Source organism: Diadema antillarum, unplaced genomic scaffold (assembly GCF_040938485.1).
Source record: "Diadema antillarum isolate AM-2024a unplaced genomic scaffold, OU_Dant_1.0 seq00001865_RagTag, whole genome shotgun sequence".
NCBI lineage: Eukaryota > Metazoa > Echinodermata > Echinoidea > Diadematoida > Diadematidae > Diadema > Diadema antillarum.
Window position 1 is genome coordinate 532501 of NW_027272535.1, and position 24294 is coordinate 556794.

The window sequence follows — 24294 nt, forward strand, 5'->3', positions numbered from 1 at the left end:
TCTGAAAGGTGCAAATTTGCACCCGTAAAGGTGTCCGCAGTGTGTGACACCAGTACAGGCAGACTGAAAGGTGCAAAGTTGAGCCACATTTTCTTAGAGTGTACCTTTTGAATGTCTCCAGAAATCTCAGTCATTCTATTCATCTGTCAGCCAAATTGCCTTCGTATTCGCAGACCACGAATGAATGACCACGGTATAATGAGTGGATAGTTGGAAATAAAGATTGCTGTGGCATAGTGGATAAAACCCCTGACTTTCACTCGAAGGGCAAAAGTCTGAATCCAGTCCAGTGCTTACGTATTTGGACAAGATTCTTTTACCCATCATGTCCCTCTCGACTTAGGTGTGTAAATGGGTAGGCTACCTAGTAAAACTATATAACTATACAATAGTTAACAACACTAAAGGTGCTACCTGGATAAAGAAGACCATAATTATTATGATGCTGATGTTGATAATGATGTTTTCTGATGATGATGATAATGAAGAAGATGATTGCCATTATTATAAATATTTTGACTGTTATTATTATTATTATCATTATTATTACTATTAGTTGTAGTAGTTGTAGTAGTATCAGTAGCTTAGTATAGCCCCTAATCTTTAACAGATCTTCATTAAAATTCTGCAGAATATTCCTCAATCAGTGTCACGTTTCTATCTACCACCAATTAAATAGATCAGGATCAACACTTTGAATAATATATTCTGAAATGTGTGTGCGATGGGGCCATGATTTACCTTGGTAATGCATGACCCATATGATACACGGCGTGGTTGTACATGGACTTCATGGTTGGTGGCGACCACATACTCCATGTTTATCCTCACATTGTTTTCAGTGACATTTTCGTCTTTGTCGCTGCGTACTTGGTTATGCATGGTGTATGTCAAACCTGAAATATGCCAGTTCATCCATGACATATCTTTGTATTCACTCAACATAATCATGACGTCAACGATTATTGTCGGTGACATGCAAACATACTTGTTCAAATTGGTTTAATTATTAAATTTGCCTATAAAATTATGGAGGCCTTGATACTGCCATCTATTTGAACCATCCCTTTTCAACACCACGTACAAAGCATGGATAGGTTTGCTTCTTTCTGATGTTATTTCTATGGGTTGCTCTAGAGGGTTGTCATGGGGGCGCTGTGGCATAATGGATAAGACTCCCGACTACCGTTCGGCGGACCCGAGTTCGAATCCCGCCCAGTGCTTACGTCCTTGGACAAGATGTTTTCACCCACCATGTCCCTCTCGACCCAGGTGTATAAATGGGTACCTGGCAACGCTAGGGTAATAATAATAGCAGGGCCCTCTGGTAGAGCAGTGGCAACACTGAAGAGGCTACCCCGGGTAAATAAGACCTTATTATTATTATCATTATGATCACTGACACAATGTTTAACTTGCAGGGAGAAATAGTTTTCGAAACACAGACATAGGACGCGATCAGCGAGCACGACAGTGGGAGGCGGATAGACATAACTTGCCCGGAAGCCACGCCCGAGATCCGGGTCAAAGGCTCTCGATAAGTGAGCAGCTGAGAACGGTTCCGTTCAGTCAAAGCAGGGAGCCTCCCTGGTCAAAGAGTCCATAAAAATTTGGTCTCGTTTTCCCTCCCCTTCCCCTTTCTCTATCCGTCCCTCTCCTTCTCTTTTTCTCCTTTCCTCTAAACCCTCTCTTTTCTCCCACTTTGCTCCATCATTCATAACTAGCGATATCATAATTTTATTTACGTGGAAGGTAACAGTCTGGAACAGTATTGTCAAAATGCTATGTTCCCAATCACTTTTTCTCAAGAAAAAAAAAATGCCTTCACGCATTTCATGAATTATTGCACCTGCGTTCAACTATATTACACACACATACACACACACACACACACACACACACACACACACACATATAAAACATGTATGGTTCTAGGACAGTTTGTCCCCTGAAAAAAAAAATGACCCCAGACTCTTCCCCTCACCCTAAACATAACTCTAACCCTAATCTTTACTCTAACCTTATCACTAGCCAGTATTTAACCGAGAGTAGTCGTCTTCGGGGCAATGTTCCTGATACGTCTCATTTATTTATTAACATCTCATTGCGGTCAGGCTGAAAATACACGTGTGTCTGACAACTTAATCAGCTGTATTAGAAGTACCGTTATAATTCAATCCTTCATTAGTATTAATTCATTATTATGACTGGTAAGAGTATTACTTAAGTTGGCACCAGTTTCATGAGTTAGTGTTTCTGTAAGCTTCTCATAATCTCATTGCAGTATGCAACTACAGAAACAATACCTCGCAACCTTGTCATGCTTCTGTTGATAGATTAAATAATTCCTGCATTTCCTGCCAAACGGTATACATTCATTGATATCATCAGTGCAAAGACCATTGAATTGTTGTCACCTTAACCCCGGCCATAAAAGAGAGAAATTAGTACTAAAGAGGAGTAAGAATGACAGAAGGATACACCGTAACCATGTTATACCAGAAACAGAGAATGTTGTTAGCCTTGCAAAGATGACGATTATAATAATTTTAAACTCACCTCTGTCGTAGTCTTGGTTTTCAAACAAGATATCCATCATTCCTTCAAGAACGGCCTCCACTGCACGAATGAATTGAGAACACATAAAACAATTTATTTGATATCTGCTCTACAGATATGACGCTCAATAATCATAATAATATCATGCGCTGATTTTCATTATGATGGCATGTACTGGAGGGACTTCATGGACAATAATTTGAAGGTGTTCGCGACGTATGTGTGTTGCGGATCCCTTTTAGAATCTTAAAGGGATGATACAGTTTTGATTAAGATGGGGCTTCAGATTTCCGACTTCTTTTGATGACAGTAATGTTGTTGTTGTTGTTTTAGATACATTGTAAGACATCTCATGTGAAATATGAAAGAGCATATCATTCTGAGAGGAATTCAAAGTTTATGCGACGAAAATTGGTTTTGAAATAGCTGAGATATCCAAAACAAAGGGATTCTATTGAAGGGTGGGACCAACATTTTATTAGAGTGGCTTTGTTTTCCTTTGTTTTTGGATGTCTCAGCTATTTCAAACCCGATTTTTATCAAGTAAGCTTTGAATTCCTCTTAGAATTATAAGCTCTTTAACATTTCGTTAAGGGGTATCTATGTACCGAAAGCTGAATCCTCAACGTCAAATCAATACTATACCATCCCTTTAAACATATGACGGAAGAGAAACATGGCACTCAAAAAAGTGCGTTGGTATCATCAAGTTTTGTCGCGGTGCTGCTGGGAAGCTCTTTCAGTAGGCGGAGCAGCGCCATCTCATCGGTATCGAACAGTGTATGGCAGTAGTTCAATAATTTGTGTGAGCGAGATTTTCCGCTATAGAACTCATCTTGACAACCCCGTTGCAGGAAGGGCGGGGCATTCAAATAGTACTCGAAGGTAACAAGTCCATTTATCATTCGGGAGATAATGTGCTCATTCTTTCAATACTGTAACTCATTCAATTTTTTACGACAATGGCAGGGCAGAGCTAGAGGTTATACCCTGGGTAAAGACGGCCTGCGTGATATCATTCATGTGGTGTATGAATTTGACGTGAAAAGGGGTGGAGAGCTGCTAAGGAAGTTCTTCCTAGACTGTGCTTCTTCCGTTTGTACACATTCATACATTCATATTTTACGTTTGGACTCAACAACGGAAACACTGAGAGACCACCCTGCCTGAAATGAAAAACATAGGGCCTATCCATATTCCTGTTTTAGTCAGATTCAATTCGTATTGAATCAGTTGGGCTGCATTAAATCAAAATATATTTAAATCATTTTAGTTCAGCTGGTTTCATTTCAATCCAGTTCAGTTCAATTTAATTCAATTAATTCCATTCAGTTCAATTCAAATCAAATCAAATCAATTCAAATCAAATCAAATCGATTCAATTCAATTCAATTCAATTCAATTCAATTCAATTCAATCCAATTGCATCTTCATGAACTATGGGAAACGACTGTGGTTTTCGTACGTCTCGCTCTTTCCCAATGTACAGTGCACTTCCACACCAAATGTAAAACATGACTTAGGTAATGAGAGTGAAATCAACAGATAAGAATCACAGTGTAGTTTTACAAGAATCAGTCACATGTTCAAAAAGTTTTAGGATTTTAGTTCCACATGGCGTATTTCGATTGTATTGGTCGCAACCACTTACAAAGAAGCTGGGTGATGATGGCACTAACACCCTCCCATCGTCATTTTGGTAAAAAAAAAAAAATTAGCACCTGCATCACTTTCACTCGACAGACATATCATGATTACTAGGTTACAGCAAAACAACAAAATGACGAAGCGAAGAACGGAACTCTTTGATTGCGCGCCAATTCAGAACGCTGTAAAAGATGGTTTGTGTTTAGGTGAATGGATATAAGGCATGCAATGACACTATCACCGCATCCACAGTGCATGATTTCGGTAGGCGCATACTCACTTCTCAGTACTTATGCAAAATGCCTAACAACTTTCTTCTTCCATATCAGATTCATACAACTTTTATCCAGTTGCTGGCCTAATTGTTTATTTATTTCATTTCATTTCACTTATATTGTTTCCGACAAAAATACACTTACAGTGTAACATTAATATAGTTATACAAAGTCAGTGTAACATTATGATAAAGGAAACTACTTATATGAACGGAAATACAACTATAGTACTGTGACTTTTATAACTGTATCAAAACAAAGTAGTTGGAAATGGAGGGTACTTCTGATGAGCAGAGCTTGAGATTGGCAGTCCCTTCATGAACCATATCAATAATCTTTTAACAAACAAAACAAAGGCCGATTGCCTAAAAAAAGAAAGAAAGAAAAAGGAAGACAACATGCACACACATAAACACACACACACACACAGAGACACACAAACACGAGGCAGTTCTCTTATAGGAAAGGATATAAAGCATGGAAGGAATGATAGGGAGATACTATGGAGGACGCAATCAACTTTAAGAGGGAGTGTAATTACACTTTAACATTTTACGATACTTCACCCACAAGGTTCTTGTACAAATGAAAAACACAGTCCAGAAGAATAAAATAGGGGGTTCCTCTGAACATTTCGCTTTAAAAGGCAATGTTACGAGATTATTGTCACGCTGGCTTTGATAGCAAATGTTAAAAGTAGGAGGCGGAACAATTAAGTATGATATTTTCATCTAAAAGAGTAAATTCACAGAGCACTGGGTTGGCGGTGGGAAGTTTATAACAACATTCCATCAGTATGCCTTAAACTATTAACGTACAGAGGAGGCGAGAACAGAGATGACAGTTGAACAGGCCCTCCTGAAAGCGAATATACAACTTGTCTCGTAACACATACGGACACACAGAAAAAAAAAAGTAAGAAAAAAAAAAGGAGGGGGGGGGGGGGGGGCAAGAGGAAGTGGCAAAGACAGAATAGGGATCTCGAAGAATACTGCAGGCATGCAGCGTTATTCTTCGTACGAGATGTGCGAGTCGGTCAAGGACCGGCAGGTGTGATATCATTCAGCTTCGGCGAGGGACGTGGTCTACTTATAATGTTTGCGGTATGAAAATAGCACCGGGGGGAGAGAAAATATTTTCTGTTGACGCGTAAAATCTAACATTGGCCTTCCAGTGTCACACTTTTGGCGAAATCTTGTCCTTGGCGGCGCGGCAATGGCTTAGTTACAGAAGAATTATATCCCAACCTGGCGTTGAATGGTGCGTATATTCGAGCCAGCATGACTTCACCGGTCATTCTGATGAAACCGAGCGAAAATGATGAAACAGAGAAAGAAATGAAAGAATATCATTGAATATGTGATAAAAAAGTGAGTTGACAAGAAACGGATGAGAAGTGTAAGTACTGTTGAAACTCGTGAATTCCCCTGGCCGGGTGCTAACGTGTCGATTGACACAAGGGACACACGATTTTGAATGCTATTGTTCTCTCTATGTTCTTATTGTCTTTTGTTTTTGTTTGGTTGGTTGTTTGTTTGTTTGTTTGTTTGTTTGTTTGTTTGTTTGTTTGTTGGTTGGTTGGTTGGTTGGTTGGTTTCTACTCTATTCGTAATTAGGTGGAATCTCACCATAATCTAGCCAGGCCCATGATCGAGCAAAGACAGATAATAGCAATGGATGAGGGATGTCTGGTCTTCTGCGAGGAACCGCAGAAGGTGAGGCAGAACGCAGCACGCGATTGCTGTGGACCCATAGAAGGCCATCCCGAGTTTGAACTTTCTCTTGAGTGTCATCGCCCGAGTCGAGATATTGATGGAGATTTTGCTCGCCACATGCATACAAATCTCACCGGACTACTAGTCCCCGCCCTCGTCAGCGCAGAGACACCCGCGTGGAATCAAACTCGTAATGAATGCACTTACGCCAATTTCCTTCACTTCCACGTGGGTTTCGACAAGCAGTAATTGCTTTCGAGTGATAGTCATCGATTCAAAGAACTCCCAACCAAGCGAGGTAAAGAAAGAAATTGTGACGAAGGAGAATGAAGAGGAAGACAGGGGAGGTAGGAGCCTGGGAAGACTATGGGCAGAGGGGCAAAACTATCTACTTATCAAGATAAACACTGTCATGAACAGGTACGACAAGAACGCTCGACATGTCACATTGCCTCTGGTAAATGTAGAGTACGGATGTAGGCCTATACATTATCTTGAAAATAGGCCTGGACATCTGGCGAGCCTCCACGTTATACACATTAACCTCACCCAAAGCCTACGTTGCAAGCTGACCGTCATGACAATTCCCACTACTAAACTATTTGTGTATGTATTCAATCTGTTTTTGCTCTCGTGACCTACAATGGTCTCTCCTGATATTGACAACTGATACAACAAATCCATGTTGCAACGAAGTGATTCATTCTTGCCCGGAAGTTCGAGTTTCCTTGAATTTTTTAAGCGTTTGCAGGCTCCAGTATAATCAGGGAGGTGGAAGAGAGAACTTCCACCTCCCTGGTATCTACTTGGAAGACACCGGAGAAGAGACAGAAATGGAGAAGGAAAGAGAGTAGAGGGAGAGAGGGGGGGGGGGGGAGGGTGGGATGGAGAGAAGAGCCTCACTGAGGACAGTCGTCGCGTCCATGCATGGAACCAAAGTCATGGCCAAACTCGATCCAGGGACAAGTGCAGTGACGATCGACCGATGACTAGTCAAGCATACAACCAACCACGGGACCACACCTCTGCAAATATTACAGGTGGTCCATGCAGTGATTTCCCACAAACCTTTTTTGAATATTTGCCAATTTCTGACTGAAGGTAGGAGTGGGATTTGTGAAAAATATGTGTCATATCCACAGCCGAACTGCATGCGCGCTCAGCAGTGAAATAAAAAGCTCTTTGTGATTGATTCTTCATCATCTTACCACAAAAACTTTGGAAGTATTCCAGCCAATAGGAGATTAAAACAGGAAGTATAGTAGTGACATTATCTTGAGGGACATCAGCCGGATATGTAAACAAAGGCGTTATGCAAGTGGTTATATTTGTACATTGTTACGCTGAACCAGGGAGGTGTGACGAAAGTCGGCGCTCACTGTTCTCACTGCATTTCGCTTGCTTTCTGCCACTCAATATAGGCTACGCCTACATCTCACGAGCTTTCTGATTTAAACGTGCACTTCGGGCATAGTATTCTTGAAATGAATATGTATTTTGTCTATTCAGACATAATCTTACGTCTTTAAGTATTTTACATGATTTGTCTATCGGAGGAAAGCAAAATAGAAATCAAATAAATTAATATATCAATATTTTGATAATCTGTTACAACCTGCTTCTATAGTATACTAGTATTCGAGAACATCTCCCGTCCACCACTCATCTCCTCCCATTTGACCCTGTCTCCAACTGCTCTCCAGCAAGCGAAGAGATAAATCAATGTACATAACGATGATACGGCCTGAAAGCATGAACTCGTGGGAGATTCAGCTCTCAGCCTGTCCAAATCGACTTTCCTTGGGCGAGGTCAATATCCCAGGACAACGATCTGGGTGGATTAAAGTCAGTCAAAGGTCACTCAAAGTTGACCGGTGTGTAGGCCTACTTGCGCACTGCCGCCTGCAGCTGACAGGATCCACAGCGATCGCAATTTCGACTGAAGAGATCCGAAGCCTTTTAGAGGCGGTCCCGGATGAACACGAGATCGAGTTCTTGAACATACTGTGACAGCAAAGTTCGGAAAATATTCATCAGTAATACGCAGGGTCGTTGCTCCTGGTAGTTTGATATCATGTAGCGGAGATGCCTTGCTACACGCTTGATAAGCTTCAACCGCGAGCACACTTACGACTGCAAGGAATTTCGCTGAGTCCTGAAAGAAAGTATTTCATTTTCTCTTTATTGAAGTATATGATAGATCACATACACGCACTCAAACGGTGCTTTCAGTTAGGCATATTGAAGTCATTCATTCGTACATAGTTTTTGTATCACACTTTATGAATTGTACTTAACAATTACATACTGTCAAACAATAAATGATTTCTCTCCTTTGTATCATGTATTAACTTTTTTAACTTTTATTAGATGGACATAGAGAAAAGCTGAATTGAAATTGAAGTGGAAAGTCCAGGGATCTGAAAGTTCAGTAGAATCGCGTACATCCTGTCAGCCATTGACATTAATTTTGCATACCTGCCAATAGCAGATGCAGACCCCCGCGACAATGTTACAGCCAGGCGGCTGTGTGTTTTTGCGAGAGGGTGTGCGTGTGGGCACGCGGTGTGTCTGTGTGAGTGTGCGTATTTTAATACATAATGTGCTTTTTCTTCTTCATCTTATTTCTGTCTGAAATAATATATGCGGGTCTATAATGCGGTTGCCTTCCATCATTAATGAATACTGACACGAATAATGGCATTACTCTACTTGAGGTGATGTGTAATCACAGTTGTCGGCTTTCGAACGGTATTCTTAGCTCCTTCGTCTGGACAATTACAATGACCTCATAAATTTTAGGAAAAAAAATGTATGAGTACAATTATATCACAATTTACAACGTATTTGCTCTGCTACAATGACGTTATTTTGCGGTTTGCATGTGTGCATGCCGCAGGCCACGTGTGAAAAAAATGGTTAAAAAAAAGAGGAGAAGATAGCGAGCGATCACCGGAAGCATGGGGGAGGGGGACAATTGTGTTATTTCGTTTTACACTCTGCGTGACAATGGCGTTGTACCTATATACACATAACCACCATTATTGACATTGGTACGTCAAGGTATCACTTCGCCCTGATACATAGGAACCAATATCAATATGTTCTCCGACAATGTGGGGAAGCATGTTGTGTTTGGTTTTGGTGACTTTACGTGTATTCAGTCTCCAGCTAAATTTGCAGAGTGTATCCCGAGCAAACTTAAACTTCTACCTCTGAACAGCACCCAACTGGGCTACCGTCAATTCTCATTTCAGCTGATTATAACAGTGTGAATAAGTCAAGTGTCGCATTATGATAGCTGAGTTACGAAATATAAATTCAAAGGCGAAACAAGAACAAATTAAACACCGTCACCACGAACTGTTTTCTAATTTAAGATTGGGACTTGAGAACTAATATGCTTTTGCGTTATCGGCGGATTTTTCCGTGCAAAGATAAACCCTATCGTCTTAAAAAGGAAATTAACTCAGCAATTATGTGCATTCAATGAATGCAGAAATATTAGACTCATTATATAAGTGAGGATGGAGGAAATTTTCCTTTATATCATGGCACTAACAAGATATCATGGTTAGTTGTAGCCTTCCATTCCTCTGAAGACGGCACGTGGAGTTTAAGATAACTACAGCTTTGAGTTGAAAATTCATTCGGAAGGCTTGTTCAAATTTTTGTCAAACTTCGTCATTGTGTTCGATACGATTTTTTTTTCTGCACAATCTGCACCCACATTTGAGTTTAGAAAATGTCCCTTTACTATTGTCAGCGATTCGTGCATCGCTGTAATTATCATTTCTATAAGTTACTGAATTTTAGAGAGGGAAAGACAACAGCAGCAGAAACAGGGTAAAACCGACAACTGACTCTTATCCAACAAATTTCAGCCCTCAACAACTTTCCCCTTTATCAGCTGATGATGTGATGAAGATATCGCCTCTCCTGCCTCTCTATAGCTTTGTCTGCTGTCAATTGTATGTCATCATTCACAACTCGATTGGATGAAATAAAAAGAGACAAGGACGCTACACAAACGACGGAGCTGGTAATGCAATCACTGTTGGCAATGACTTTCTCTCTCTCCCAATCACTCCCAACTCCCCCCCCCCCCCCTCCTCCACACCCTCACATTTGCTCTGCTTATACAATCAGAATGACTGGCATTTCACATCACGGGAAACTCACAACGTCTGAACTCTCTATTGATACACCTGCTAAGCGTATTTGCAAGCTTGAGAGAGAAAAAAATCGACACAGAATGTTACAAAACAAAACAAAACAAAAACACACACATCATTACAGACACATGATAAACTGGTTCTAGCAGTCACTCCCACACTCCCGTAGTAATTGACGGCATTCGGTAACTTCAAGGGAGCCTTCACTGTTCAGTATCACATTTTTTTTTTACATCGTAAAGTAAACCCCCAAAAACGGAAAACTCGAAGTCTCATTTAGAATCGAAAAATGAACACAAAAACCCCGTACGAATCAGTCAAAGCTGTTGCAATTCTATTATTCAGAGTAAATGAGTTGATGACGTCATCAGCTAACAGATGACCCATTTCTCAGCGGAGAAACTTGCACTCTGTTTTTTTTTTCTTTTTCCCTAAGTTAACAGCAAAATAAGATTACTAGCATCTTTAGCAGATTACTAGTATCGAAGTTGCAATGACAGAGCGGCAAAGATTTCGGGGGAGGGGGATGGTAATTTTACCTGTTCCATCATAATCTAAATCATCATTTTGTTTTAATTTCTTCGGGTACAAACCAAGCCAGCCAATGGGAGAGTTTAAATTGACAACACTATGATTGCTTCATCTAATGTGCACATCATTTGGACGCGACCGGTTACTTTTTAATAAATCATGCGAAACTCTCAATTTTGTTTAACTTGTAACTTCTTGCAATGTTTTTATGAAGTCATTATCATTCTCATCGTATACTTTCCTTCTGTAACTAAAGATTGGAATTGAACACGGAATGGAGTTGCACTTTAAGCGATTCAAGTATAAACTCATATGTTTGCCTTTGCGTATCTCTGATGGGCCGCTTAGTGATTGAATTATTGAGTAACAGACAGGTGGATAGGTGAACTGGCTGATTGATTGCATGTTCATTGTCTGTTTTGTTATGCATTGAATGAGCCAAAAAGACACGTGCAAACTACATGAAACATAATATACCCACGGAGATGTGAATGTTAGAATAGTCCCCTAAGGAGCCAGCCTCGTGCAGCAGTTTAACCTTGAGTTTTGGTCATGATTTTGCAGTTCTGTCTGATATCACAAATGTAATGTCATTTGAATCACAGACAAGTGGCAAGAGCAGAAGAGGGAGAGAGACGATCGAGAGGGGGCAGATCGAGAGGGAGAGTTTTTTTTTTTTATTTCTCTCTCTTTTGCTTCAATGTCGATACATCGTTAACGACACATAACGTTTTTCTTATATCTATGGGGATGGATGATTACTATGTTTTAACTTTGTATTTACAACGTGGGCAACTATATAGTTTGTGTACAAGACAATTTGATAATAGGGCCTACAGCATTAATGCCAGTAGAATGCTGTTGTATCTTTTCATGTAATAATCATGTGTAAACTTATGAGATCAATGTCGCGATCTGCTTTTCTCTCCCGTAAGACAAATGTGCCTTAAGGTACGTATTCACTGGCCATACACAAAGTCCTGACCGAAATTCTAATGTTACCATTACCATCCCCTTACCGCCTAAATTAATTTTGCATCAACAAGGCTTATGGTTTTATCATTCTATAGACACTGGAAAAATATTGTGTTGACTCATTGCTAATCTGTGTACAGAAAACACGTGCGTCATTATGCAGGCCCTATGTGGACCTATTCAAACAGAAGATTCTTCTGATTTGGGCCTACCATTAAAATATACACAGTGACAATGGCCATGATGGCTATCAGTTGTTTCTTACATTTAATCTTTCTATTATAGGACATAACTAGTACATGTACATCATTTGAAGAAGAAGAAAACAAATCAACTTCGGTCAAGGGCACGCTACTGAGCCAAAGAATGGAGGAGTCCCGCGATTCGCATTATCGCCTTGAATAGAATGCATATTTTTCCCCACCCAATTTGAGTAGATGCCAAGAAAGGAATATTGCCAGGGGTTGATGAATTGACTTAACCCTGGATTTACTCTTGGCAGAGAACGTGGGAGTGTAAATGTGTGATGGAAATCAGAAACACATCCCAGGTTTATCTATATTTGATCTTAATATAATTTCTTCCAGCATTTCCTGGCATTGTCATCCCCCGGTAAACCACCTACACTGCCAGCTGACTGCTGAGAAAATTCGGAAAATGTTCGTCTAGTTTGAGACACCATCACCAGATATTACTGGCCACAATCCCAGCCAACTGGAGTTGCCATTCCATCCATCCATCTCACATCAGCCCACCAGGTAAGTGCATTCCTGCTTCGCCGCGCCGCTGGGAGAGAGGCTAGAGATATCGTAATGTCTACCATGCGTCATGTTTCGCTTACTGATGTTGTCTCCTATCCGCTTTTCCCTGCGAGATCCGAGCAGAAAAGGATATTCCGTGAGAGAAGAGGTTTGACATGGCTTTAGATCTCGGCTAGATTATGAACTTTCTCTCCACCTGGGGGAGCTCCTGCAAGGAGAAAAGTGTGCTCTTACAACACCCTGCCCCAAAGAATGGTTCTTACCATGAGGTGAGTGCACAGACTGCCAAAATGACAGAGGAAACCGGGGGGGGGGGGGGAGTAGCAGTGGTGTCAAAGGTTATAACATTAATTTAACTTATGCTGCTATCACGGATCTCAATTCACATTCTTCAGCGAGCATGACGAATGATGAAAGTCAACCCCCTCAAAACCAAAATCTCAGTTCTTCTCCACAAGGATCTCAAGGAACAGGAATAAAATACGCAAACACATGCAGGGTACATTGTATTTGCTAAAACGACAAATGATTCGTATACAAGCGTACACGCATACACCCACATTATGCATTAATTTCTATAAATTTACACCCAAACTATTCACACATTCACATCCACTCTCAAGCATACATAATCATACCCGCACGTTGAGTGGAAAACTATCGTGTAGCATTTTAAAATGACAGTCCAAAGAAGTCGTAAATGATAACAAAGTAAGACTAGACATAATGCACGCACGCACACACACTTACACACGCACTTACACACACATACACACACACATACACACACACACAAACAAACAAACAAACACAGTTGAGAATAGCATAAAGCGGGCGACGTCACAATCATTGTGACCGATATCTAAACCAATAGGAGAGTTGTGAGGGGATGACGAAATCCCTCATCGTACTTTCATTACAAATTTTGCTAACGAGAAAATACTTTGACTGTTGTGTTTGCGTGACTTTACTTGAAAAACAAAATAAAACATTTCTTTAAAAGAGTAGGATTCCCTCATGAATGAAGCGTCTGCGATGCCGCCACATGATGACATCAATGATGACGCCCTTTGTTTTAGTTTTGGCTCGAAATCTATACACAATAGTAAAACCTCCTTTCCTGGCGAGTCCCCACACTCGAAGGAAATCGGCCTGGGAGGTCGCTTCTATTTAACGGGGTCGTTTGACGCGACAAGAGCCACTCACTTCGCACCATACACTTGCCATTATACTGACAAATATCCGCTTTCAATCGCCAAGTCGCATTGACATTCACGTGGTTCCTCAATCATGTCAATAATATCTCTCGCGTGTGCAGTTTTCGAACATATAAAAAGACGAAGGAAGAAACTTGATTGAGATCTCAAATTTGCACATTACTGTCACGCAAGCACCACTATGAGCTGTTCAGTGGAGCGGAAAGCGACAATTGTGCACATTTCCTTGCACCCACTCTCCATAATTACATATCCAAGAGTAGAAAAAAATCTTCTTCTTCTTCTTCTTCTTCTTCTTCTTCTTTCCTTCTGAATTGTTCCTCCAATTCTTTTATCTACCTCTCTTCTCTTTGTTAACTACTTGTTGCAGGCTGACCTACTCTAGAAGAAAATCTGCAAGAAGAAACCACAAGCGAAATAGACAAAGCATGAACAGACCTACATCATTGTAAAACACCGCACCGTCTTTTAATTAGTTGATCCTTGCAGAACAATGCACTTGATCAATCCTTGTGAAATATTTCTTTTTGAAGCAGTTCGCTGGTTGTTCCGAAAGCTGTGCGACCTTCAACTCTGTCATGTGGTTCCCATGTACGTATCCATGCCTTACTCTCTAAAAAAGATCGAGTGAAAATATTCACTCTTAAAGAAGTGAATACAAAAAAAAGAGTGAATTTAGAGTGAATTTGGAGTGAATTTTGAGTGAAAATGTTAATTTTCACTCGTTTTTAGAGTGACCTCAGGGATCACTCCAAAATCTTCGAGTGATCCCTGAGGTCACTCCAAAACGAGTGAAAATGAACATTTTCACTTAAATTTCACTCTAATTTCACTCTAATTTCACTCTTATTTGTATTCACTCCTTTAAGAGTGAATATTTTCACTCGATTTTTTTTTTATAGAGAGTATGTAATCGCATTTTGTGTGTGTATGTGTGTGTGTGGGGGGGGGGTGCGTTTTTGTTGCACACAGATGAGTTGGCAACGGCTGCTTTTACCAGCGCGAGAAGACGTCACTTAGTATTTCAAATATTAAAATAAAACATATAATTTGGGTATTTGATTTGTCCATACGTTGCTTCGTATGACTTCTAATTTTGTTTGGCGTTTTTTATGTATCTGCTTGGAACAAATTCCACAAAGTACATCGAACCACCAGGGATCACGAAGTAAGGGGATATCACGAAGAACAGTTGGCGAGATCTCGCAATCCACATCAACATCGTTCATGTCAAGAGAAGACGGACGTCTGACTTCAACGCTATCTACACAGATAATCACATAGATTGGGCCATGCATACGCTGAGGAAATTAACCAAATCGTTATCGTACACTTCAAGCACCTGTCGATTACCGCTTCGTGCTTTCATGACGGGGATGTTCCCCACACCACCCCTGCCCCCCCCCCCCCCGCCCTCTCTCTCTCTTTGGCTACCCCTCCCCTCTCCATTTTGCACAACCTCATTGTCGTGCGGACGATATTAAGTCAGTGTCTTTGGTCTTTGTGGAAAGGGACACTCTTGTCATTGCTTTTGTATTTCATAATTATCTCCGATTTCAAAACTGCATTTACATTGTTTATCGTTTCTGTCGATACGACCTATCGTTACCCCATCGGATTCAATTTCACGAGTCCATGCTTTGATAAAGTTGTCTTTTATACAGTGATGGTGATTTGAAAGTTATCATAGCGTTCCATGTGTTTATACTTTCACACGTTAGAGGAGGAGTAATTTGTATTATACAGATTACTCCTCTTCAATACAAGCATACACACACACACATACACACACATACTACAACTTCATGGATATGATGTACTGCGATCGTCTCCATGCACAGACACATAAACATAAACAAAATAAACGATGTCAAAACGCTGCGAGCGAGAAAGAAAACTGTTCACTACGACACTCACAAAATTGGTCCCACAATTTCTGAACGTGAAGTAGGACTTGTTGAGGCAAACTCTCACTGACACTTATAGCTCAACCAAAATAATTTCGGCCACCACGAGGTTCACGCAAGTCGACACAAGATTAGACTCTTCCTTCGCTCTTCCTGTGAAAAGGAAAGATGGTGTCATGTGAAGCTTCTGGTCCCACTTGGACCTGACAAGACTCGGCGCATTCAATATCTTAATCGGAGCTTGTCAGGAGATCAGATCTTCTGCCTCGAATGCAGACACCCATTCAACGACGATAGTTGTAATAAAGTTGTTACAACCTTTGAAAACCATCATAAAAGAATATTACGTTTGAGGGAAAGGTCTGGTTTTACTGTGGTTATTACAGTATAGATACTTATGCATACCATGGAGCTACAGTATATATATGCTAGCGGGTCATTTAACGCACGAACTCTTAACGGAATATTGGTGTGTTCTTTGTTTTGTGTGTTTTTTTTTACATTACTTTCTCCTCTTCCTCCATCTTTTCATTCTTCATGCAATTTCATCATTACTGAAGCTCGTTTGTTTTCTTCTTTCCTTTTTTTTTTCCCTCTCCAACCCTCGTAATTAGATTTTGGTCACTGCCTATACTTCTCTTTCTTCCCCTTTCATCAGTTCCGTCATCCCAGTCAAGTATACTGCACTGCTTATTGATGATGGTCTTCTCCACTTGTACCTTGATCAGTTGATATAATCTCGAAAATGTTTATTTCTTGCATGTACCTGTCTATGTCTATAATAATATATTATATGTTATGAGTAAGATTAGATGTCTCTGATTTTGTCATTTTCATGATCAAATTGTTTTTAAATTATTTCTACAAGTAGACAAATGAAATAAATTGAAACCGAAACTAATCCCCCCCCCAACCTGGGTCTCCTTTGTCCTTCTTCTTTTTGTCCTTATTTTTTCTCGTACGTCCGTATGTTAAACGCAGTCAAACGAGATAGGCCTACAACCCTGTTCAATCTGTTAAATCTTAAAAGGATGGTATAGTTTTGGTTGAGATGGGGCTTCAGGTTTTGGACTTTTTTATGAGATAATGAGAAACTTCTTATGACATATTAAAGAGCACACATTTCTAAGAGGAATTCGGAGTTTAACTGATGACCCTGGTTTTGAAATAGCAGAGATATCAAAAAACAAAACAAAATAAAACCGAGGTCCTAATTAAAGATGGGGCTCACCTTTTATCAGGACCACTTTATTCTTTATATTTTGATACCTCAGCCATTTTGAAAACTAGTTTTCATCAAATAAACTTTGAGTTCCTCTTTGAATTGTATGTTCTTTCAAATTTCATAAGCGGTTTTTAATTATCTCGCAAAAAAAAAGTTAAAACCTGAATCCCCCATCTCAACCGAAACTATACGCCCATCCCTTTAACGGTTAAAGAGTTGCACCCCCTTGTCGATCTCCTCACTTCACCACGCGTCTCCTTGCTGCCTTCCAGTATGGCAGGCTGGGGTACACTATGTCCAACATCGCTCATTTTGCAGAGGAAGGAGCGTCGGGTATTTTTGGAAAGTCTATTCCAAGCGCGTATCGGAGATACTCCCAATTTGAACGTGAAAACAAGACGCTCTTCGAACTTGTTCATCCGCCAGAGGAAAATGTGGAAGGGACTCTAGTCCCCAATGACGAGGGTTCCGTAACCTTAGGTAGGGGGGGGGGGGGAGAGGAAAGGAGGTTCATAGGTGTTTAAATCATGTCCTCTTTGCGACCTGCCTGAAAAGAAAAAAAAAAGTTGCTTTATTAGGTGTTATGCGACACAATAGGTGCAATGACCGCAAGATATGCATCACGATATATTCGTATTTCCCCCCTTTTCTCCTTTCTCTATGTCTTTTGCAACGCCGACCAAGAGGTTATTCTTCAGTCAATGTCTCGTATGAAACGTCACGACAGTGTTGTGATGTGAGGAATAGCTGGCATCAGTTTCCTTCACCTATTTTCAATCTGTGAAAGTAGGTAAATTATTAATGGTATACTTGGTTATCAAAACTTCACATGACGGTTTAAAGGGGATTTTCATAATTTCACATCATGCCGTACATAAATCGACAGCTCCACGTTTAGATTTGCGGAATTAATTGTGGTCCTTGATCAGAGAAACCAATAATGTTATAAAAGTCTGAAAATCCTCCGGAGTTTTCCTTTGAGGTGCTTGATGAATGTCTCGATTTCAATCCCCCCCCCCCCCCCGCATCCTGTTAGCTCACTTCACATAAATTTGCTTGTTTGGGTAAAATAAATCCACATCTCAGAATTCGCAAACAGTATCACTGAAAAAAAAATACAGCAAGTGCTCTTTGGGATAGCGAAGGATATTGCAGTATCTTACAAAACGTACTCCGAAAATCGCCCTTTGATATTAATTAGTCTCTACGCGTCTACACATCATATCGTTTGAGCAAATACGTTTGTTTACTCAAAACTAAACACTTTTATTTACGGTAACCCAACATGTGGAACTTACGTTGTTGAAATAATATTCAGTAAATCTGGCACATTTAAAAAAAAATCCTCCCCAGTGTACTTATATGAACAGTGAACGAAACAGACGACTTCTCTTCCAAGCCCACTGATCACCTGTTATCTTTTGTATTCCTATCAAGCACCTTCTAGCATTATATTTAGTCTTATTGTATTGGTTTTTCCCCTTAAATACGACTAAACTTTTTAATCTACATTATAGGCAACATGCATGTACTTTCTATAACATGTGATTTTAAGTTTAATAGATGAATGACATCTTGAATATTGCATGTCGGTTGCCTCGTAACATGATACGACATGTAGGCCTACTGTGTTGTTGGCTTAATTTGTTTGGGTTTGTATGGATGCATATATACCTATGAATACCTGAATATAAGAACGACCCATGTCCATTAGAGAAAATTTGGGAAAAATAGAGATGTATCAATAACTTCCTACTGCTTTTAGTCTTTCCAGTTATTGGGATGTTTAATATTCATGCAAATGTGAATGTAAAGCAGTCACTTGAATGATTATCTGTATTTGCATGACTTCGTAAATGGTTTCAAAGACAATAACCAAATTTGGACTTGGGTCGTTCTTATATTCAGGTATTCCTGTGTCTCTGTGTGTGTGGGGGGGGGGGGGGAGGGTGGGGGGTGGGGTTGGACGTGTGCTTGTGTGGATAATAAGTTCGCTCCATTACTTTGTTTGGACCAGGGAGGTGAGACACCTCCCTGATTTAGACATATCCTAAGTACGTCTTAGTTGACATTCTTTATACATGTCTCCTCTGTTCATTTACTTCAATGACACTTTTTTATTACATACGTGCTTGGTATTTCATGTATTGCTTCACAAATCAAATGACTAAAATTCTTCACTTTTGGTTTTGAAGGGAACTTGTTTGTTTATAGGCCCTAGTACCAGCTTTGTTTTTTATGCAAGTTTCTTGAAATTCACTAAAAGTCTGTGCTACACCACTAGATATACGTTTGTTCTAGAATATCAACATATTTGTGTTTTAATCATGTATTTGTACCTTTGTTTGAGTATGTATACATAATTTTATTCAGGCTATTTGAGGTTCATTTTTGTGCATTAGGTTATCTTAATATGTCTCTTAAGCTAATTTGTGATATTGTTGATTTTCTTTTTACAGTTTTCTTACCATGATATCAAGTGCAGTATCACCAATTTTATGAAAACAAATTGAGTGCACGGCACGTAATTATGTCGAGACAATGACGTCGCAAAATATTTTTGCCGTCGGAATCCGACCAAACAATCTTGCATGGCTGGCCATGTCTCATTTTGTTCTTCGTTTTTTCTGTTTCTCTGTAAGGCCTCCGATATCAACAATATTTATCAGGACGCACAGCCCTCGCCAGCAATTTTCAATTTACACGGGATGTGTCGCGTGAATCAGCAATGTTTTGGCGCTAAAATCGCGTGGCCATGTTTGTATTTTCTTTCGTTAAAGGGCTTTTTACACTTGTGTTTCTTAACCCCGGACTTTCTCTGACCCAGGACTATCGTTAGTCCCGTACCAATTTTTTCAGCTTTTTACACTCGCCAATTAGTCCCGTACTATCTCTTGTCCGGGGCTAAGGAGAAAACTGACCTTTTTACACTCGTATTTCTTAGCCCCGGACTTTCCAAACCACATGAATATTCATAATTACGCTGTGTACTGTACACGTACACGCACGCACCGGCAGCACTTCATTGCCTCGTTTCTGATTGGTCAGTGAGGGTCGGACTTCGTCTCCGTCGCTTAGCCCAGGATTATTTTTTCGTTCTGTTTACACTCACTTGCTTGGCACCGCAATTGCGGTGCTAGCACCGCAATTGCGGTGCTAACCCCTGCTATTTTGCAGGGCCAGATAGTACCGTACTATCGGTGGGGCTAGCCCACTTTGGCAAAAACGAGTGTAAACAGAAAGTGGGCTAAGGATAGTCCCGTACCAACGATGGGGCTAAGGCCCCCCCCCCCCCCCCCCCCCCTTAGCCCCACCGTTGGTCCGGGGCTAAGCAAAAATTTACAAGTGTAAAAAGCCCTTTTTTCTCAAAACAGGCCACCGAAATAAATACGGCTGTTTGGTCTAGCTTGAAAATGTCAGCAGGCATTACGGTTCACGCATCAAAGTGGGAAGCCATGCAGGTTGTTGACACGCCTGGATGGCGTTTTCTAGTGTTGACAGAACTACTGTGAGTACATAATAAAATGGTATAGTGCATTTACTGCTCGTGCCATCGAAAAATAAAAAAAGCAACACAAAACACCGAGTTATACACTCATAATTATTATTGACTAAATAACGTACGAATGACTAACACACATAATTATTACTGACTAAATAGCGTACGAATGATTAACACAGTTAAACACACAGACGCCCGCGCATTAATGTGTCTCATACCATCAGAGGAGGGGAAATTAACTTTTTATTGGCTTGGTATAGCGAAATGACAAGATGTCTAGGAAAATGCAGATCAACAAACAAAATTTCAATCTCAACTCTTCTTGTTGTATGCTTGTTTTTCTCGTGTATGCTGATTGCATATTGGGATATTGCGTATTGGGAGTGAAAGGAAACATGGAAGTGAAATTAGTAAAATCTCACCAACAAAATAATTTGAGTATGATTAAAGGCGGATACAAAATTAGACAAATTTGATTCTTTTAGTATGATAAAATTATAGCGAAAAAAAAAGTTAAATTGGTATAGTTGGAAATAGGTAAAATTCGAAAATGTGATGCTATCGTTTCCATAGCTCTCGTGCTTTTTGCTCGATAGTATAACAACAACTCCTTACCTTTTATCGAAGTCATCGAGGCAAGCATATTACAACAGTTAGCAGCAACTGGATGTCGATTATGTGAGTTAACTGCTCCTTTTCACTTGATCCTATCTTCCACAAGTGCTTAAATGTATAGTGAAGGTTTACATTCAAGTAACTTCCGAACCAATGACGTCACAACTTAGCTAATCTATCTATACATTTGTCATTGTATTTTCTGGGAAACTGATGGAATCTTAAAACAAAAATTATTTCCTTATCATATGTCCCCTTTTCACGGAACTTGCGCGGTTTAGTTTAAAAGGTGTGGTTGTACTGCAATCAAATCAAGTTTATCATGGGGAAGCTTTTAACTTCAAGCACGCTCACAGCTTTATCGCGCACGATCGCTTTCCGCCTTGTCGGCAACGCGTTAACAATTACTGGGGAGGACAAACTGATTTGTATAACGGCATGAACGGCATGTTCTTTTGTGGAAAACCTTAACGGTCTTTCAGCGTAAAGGGGAACATCTCAATGCCGACAGGTTAGAAACACGAACTGACGACAGCGGGCGCTTTGTCTCGAGGTTATACCTCTTAAAAACCGGAGACATTAATTCAAGATATCCATGAAAATGAGGGCGTAAAGCACAACAAAAACACATTCAAGAAACATACACACACACACACACACACACACACACACACACACACACACACACACACACACACAACAGCACGATCGACAAACTTCTGACATTGTGCACTGCCAGATCTTCTCACTCATTACTTTTCTCGCTGTACATGCGTTATGATGCATTCGAATTCCTTCAAATAAGACAGACTCTTGTGAAGAAAAAAAAAAGCACTGCCTGTAGACAGAACCGAACCCTACCACCCCAAGCACTTGACTTTTCCCAGTCCACAGAGTCTCTTCATCATTCTAGCCAAGATACACCCTCTCCACCTTTCTGCTATACTATGTCTCTTCCTCTTACGCCGGATATTGACCAGGGGTTCTTGACAAATCGGCTAACTTCCTACCAATAACAAGTGACCCTTCCAAGAGGCGCTGGGGTGGGGGGGGGGGGGGTGGGGTGTAGATGAGATGAGGTTGGAAAATCCACCCTTTAGGGCATGTTCACTTGAGAGCGGGTGTAATTTCCCTTCTCCTCTTACCGTGGAGAAGCACTTGAACGTCCTCTGCACTCCTGGCTCCTCCCCCCCCCCCCCCACGTCATACATTATTGAAAATTGCGGTGCTAGTACAGGGTGTCTAACATTCATCTACACAGTTGTTTCAATTATTTAGTACCACCATCATTGATGTTACTAGGGATTTAGCGCTGCAAGACCGACCCGAGTTTATGTTTTCAGTGTTTGAAAAGAAATTCTAAACTTGATAACTGTTATAATAAATCACTTTCTAACGAATACAACTTCAGTTATTGCTGGCATTATCTCGGCAGAACCAACGAAATGTGAGCAATTGGGAGTAGGTAACCTACGTTCTTGCGACAAATGTAAGTGATCACAATATCGACAAATCCTTAAACAGCTCTCACGCGTATCATGCATGGGAAATGAGAAGTATTTTGCCTACATTCTCTTTCTGCGACGTCGTTTTACGTTGCACCATGCTCAAGGGAGTTACAACGTATGGTAAAAGAGTTTCCGATGCCCTGACTTGCAGATTGGTGCGATGTGTGTTGGTATCTCTCCTGCTTGAGGTAACCAAATGACCAATGAACACGAGTTTCAGTAAAATCTAATTTAGCGATGTCTTCCAAAGGACGCATTTCCGAACACTTCAACACACGTGAAGACAGCGAACAGACACAAAACATTAAGAAGAAGAAAAAGTTGTAGTCTAAGTAGTATTAGTAGTGTTAGAAGTATAGTCGTAGAAGCAGTAGCAGTCGTAGTAGCAGTAGTAGTATCAGCTGACTATTAGAAGGAGAAGAAGAAGAAAGAAAGAAAGAAAGAAGAGAGAGAAAAAATGGTTTAGCAATATCATAAGATGTTTCATGGAGACCATTATGTAAACACCCAGATTTTAGATGTGGGCAACCATCTTTGGCAAAGTCAATCATAATGCGATATTCGGCTTACATCTATTTTAAACTGGAATTTTCTTGAAGTATTCAAATGACAAATCTGCAGTGGACTAACGAAATAATTTTCATTGTCACTTTGGGAGCAGTTTGTGGTCACATCAAATGTAAAGGCTTAAAAATCAGAAGAAGAAAAAACGGATTGGAGGACGAGCATGTACAACAACTGTAATTGGTGCATCAAATGACATGCACTATTTATCTAGAAATTGCTATATCAAGGTGTTCCACACACCATACTCATGCAAAATCGTCACCCATGTACAGTTGTTTTGAGTACTCTGATTGGTTACTCCGAAACCGCTCATTTAACAAATCCAATCTCTCTCTATTCGCAATTGAGGTCTTTTTGTCTGAGTGTTGTGTGCTATTGAAAATGTTATTTAAACTCACCTTCCGGAGTGTCGTCGGTCGTGTCCTGCAGAAAGATAAGAGGGAACAAAGTAAACAGAGAATTAATCTTTCCTGCCGCAAAATTTCTACTCTTTTTACAGCAGCTTTCCTGAATTCAGAGTGTAACACAATATTTACCTCGTCATTTGGGCTTAATTTTGGCAGCGATGTACAATAATTCTATGCACTTTTACAAGAAATACAGTCAAATGATCAATTCTATTTTAATGGTACCCTGCTAAAACTGTGTGTGTGTCGTGTGTGTGCAGTGTGTGTGTGTGTTTGTGTTTGTATGTTTATCATAATAATTTACATAATATTATTATTTTTCTATCAATTAACGCGCAAGAAATGTTGCATGCCCTGAGAAGAGAGAGAGAAAAAAAAACGAACAAACAAACAAACACGCTTCTGAGACACTTGAATTACGCAACCATCACATTCAACCCTCGAATGGTTGTCACCACTGAGATAAGTCGAAAGAACAAACTACGGATGAAACAGGATGATACTGGCTAACTCTACTACAAGCAGATGCCGATCGAAGCAATGCGAGGGACCTTGCATTTCTATCACGCGCGTTTCTCTGGCGGCCTCGTCAGTCAAACTTGGGTCTAAACTTAGCAATCCCTTCTCTCTTCACCTTCTCACTTCTGTCAAAAATATGGAAAAAATCGTTATCACCATCTGGTCGTCTTGTTCCTTCCTAAAGTCCTC

The 24294-nt window shown here is 40.3% G+C and overlaps 1 protein-coding gene across 1 annotated transcript in view; it reads right to left on the bottom strand.

Moving 5' to 3' along the window:
* Positions 1–23602, bottom strand: part of LOC139712852 (hatching enzyme 1.2-like) — a gene marked incomplete at its 5' end in the record, with an annotated part of 38459 nt that extends 14857 nt beyond the window's left edge. Inside the window, 2 exons of the mRNA XM_071624638.1 lie at positions 2560–2619; positions 23578–23602. Coding sequence (XP_071480739.1) covers positions 2560–2619; positions 23578–23602 — 85 coding nt within the window. The remainder of the gene's footprint in view (positions 1–2559; positions 2620–23577) is intronic.
* Positions 23603–24294: the final 692 nt, after the last annotated feature.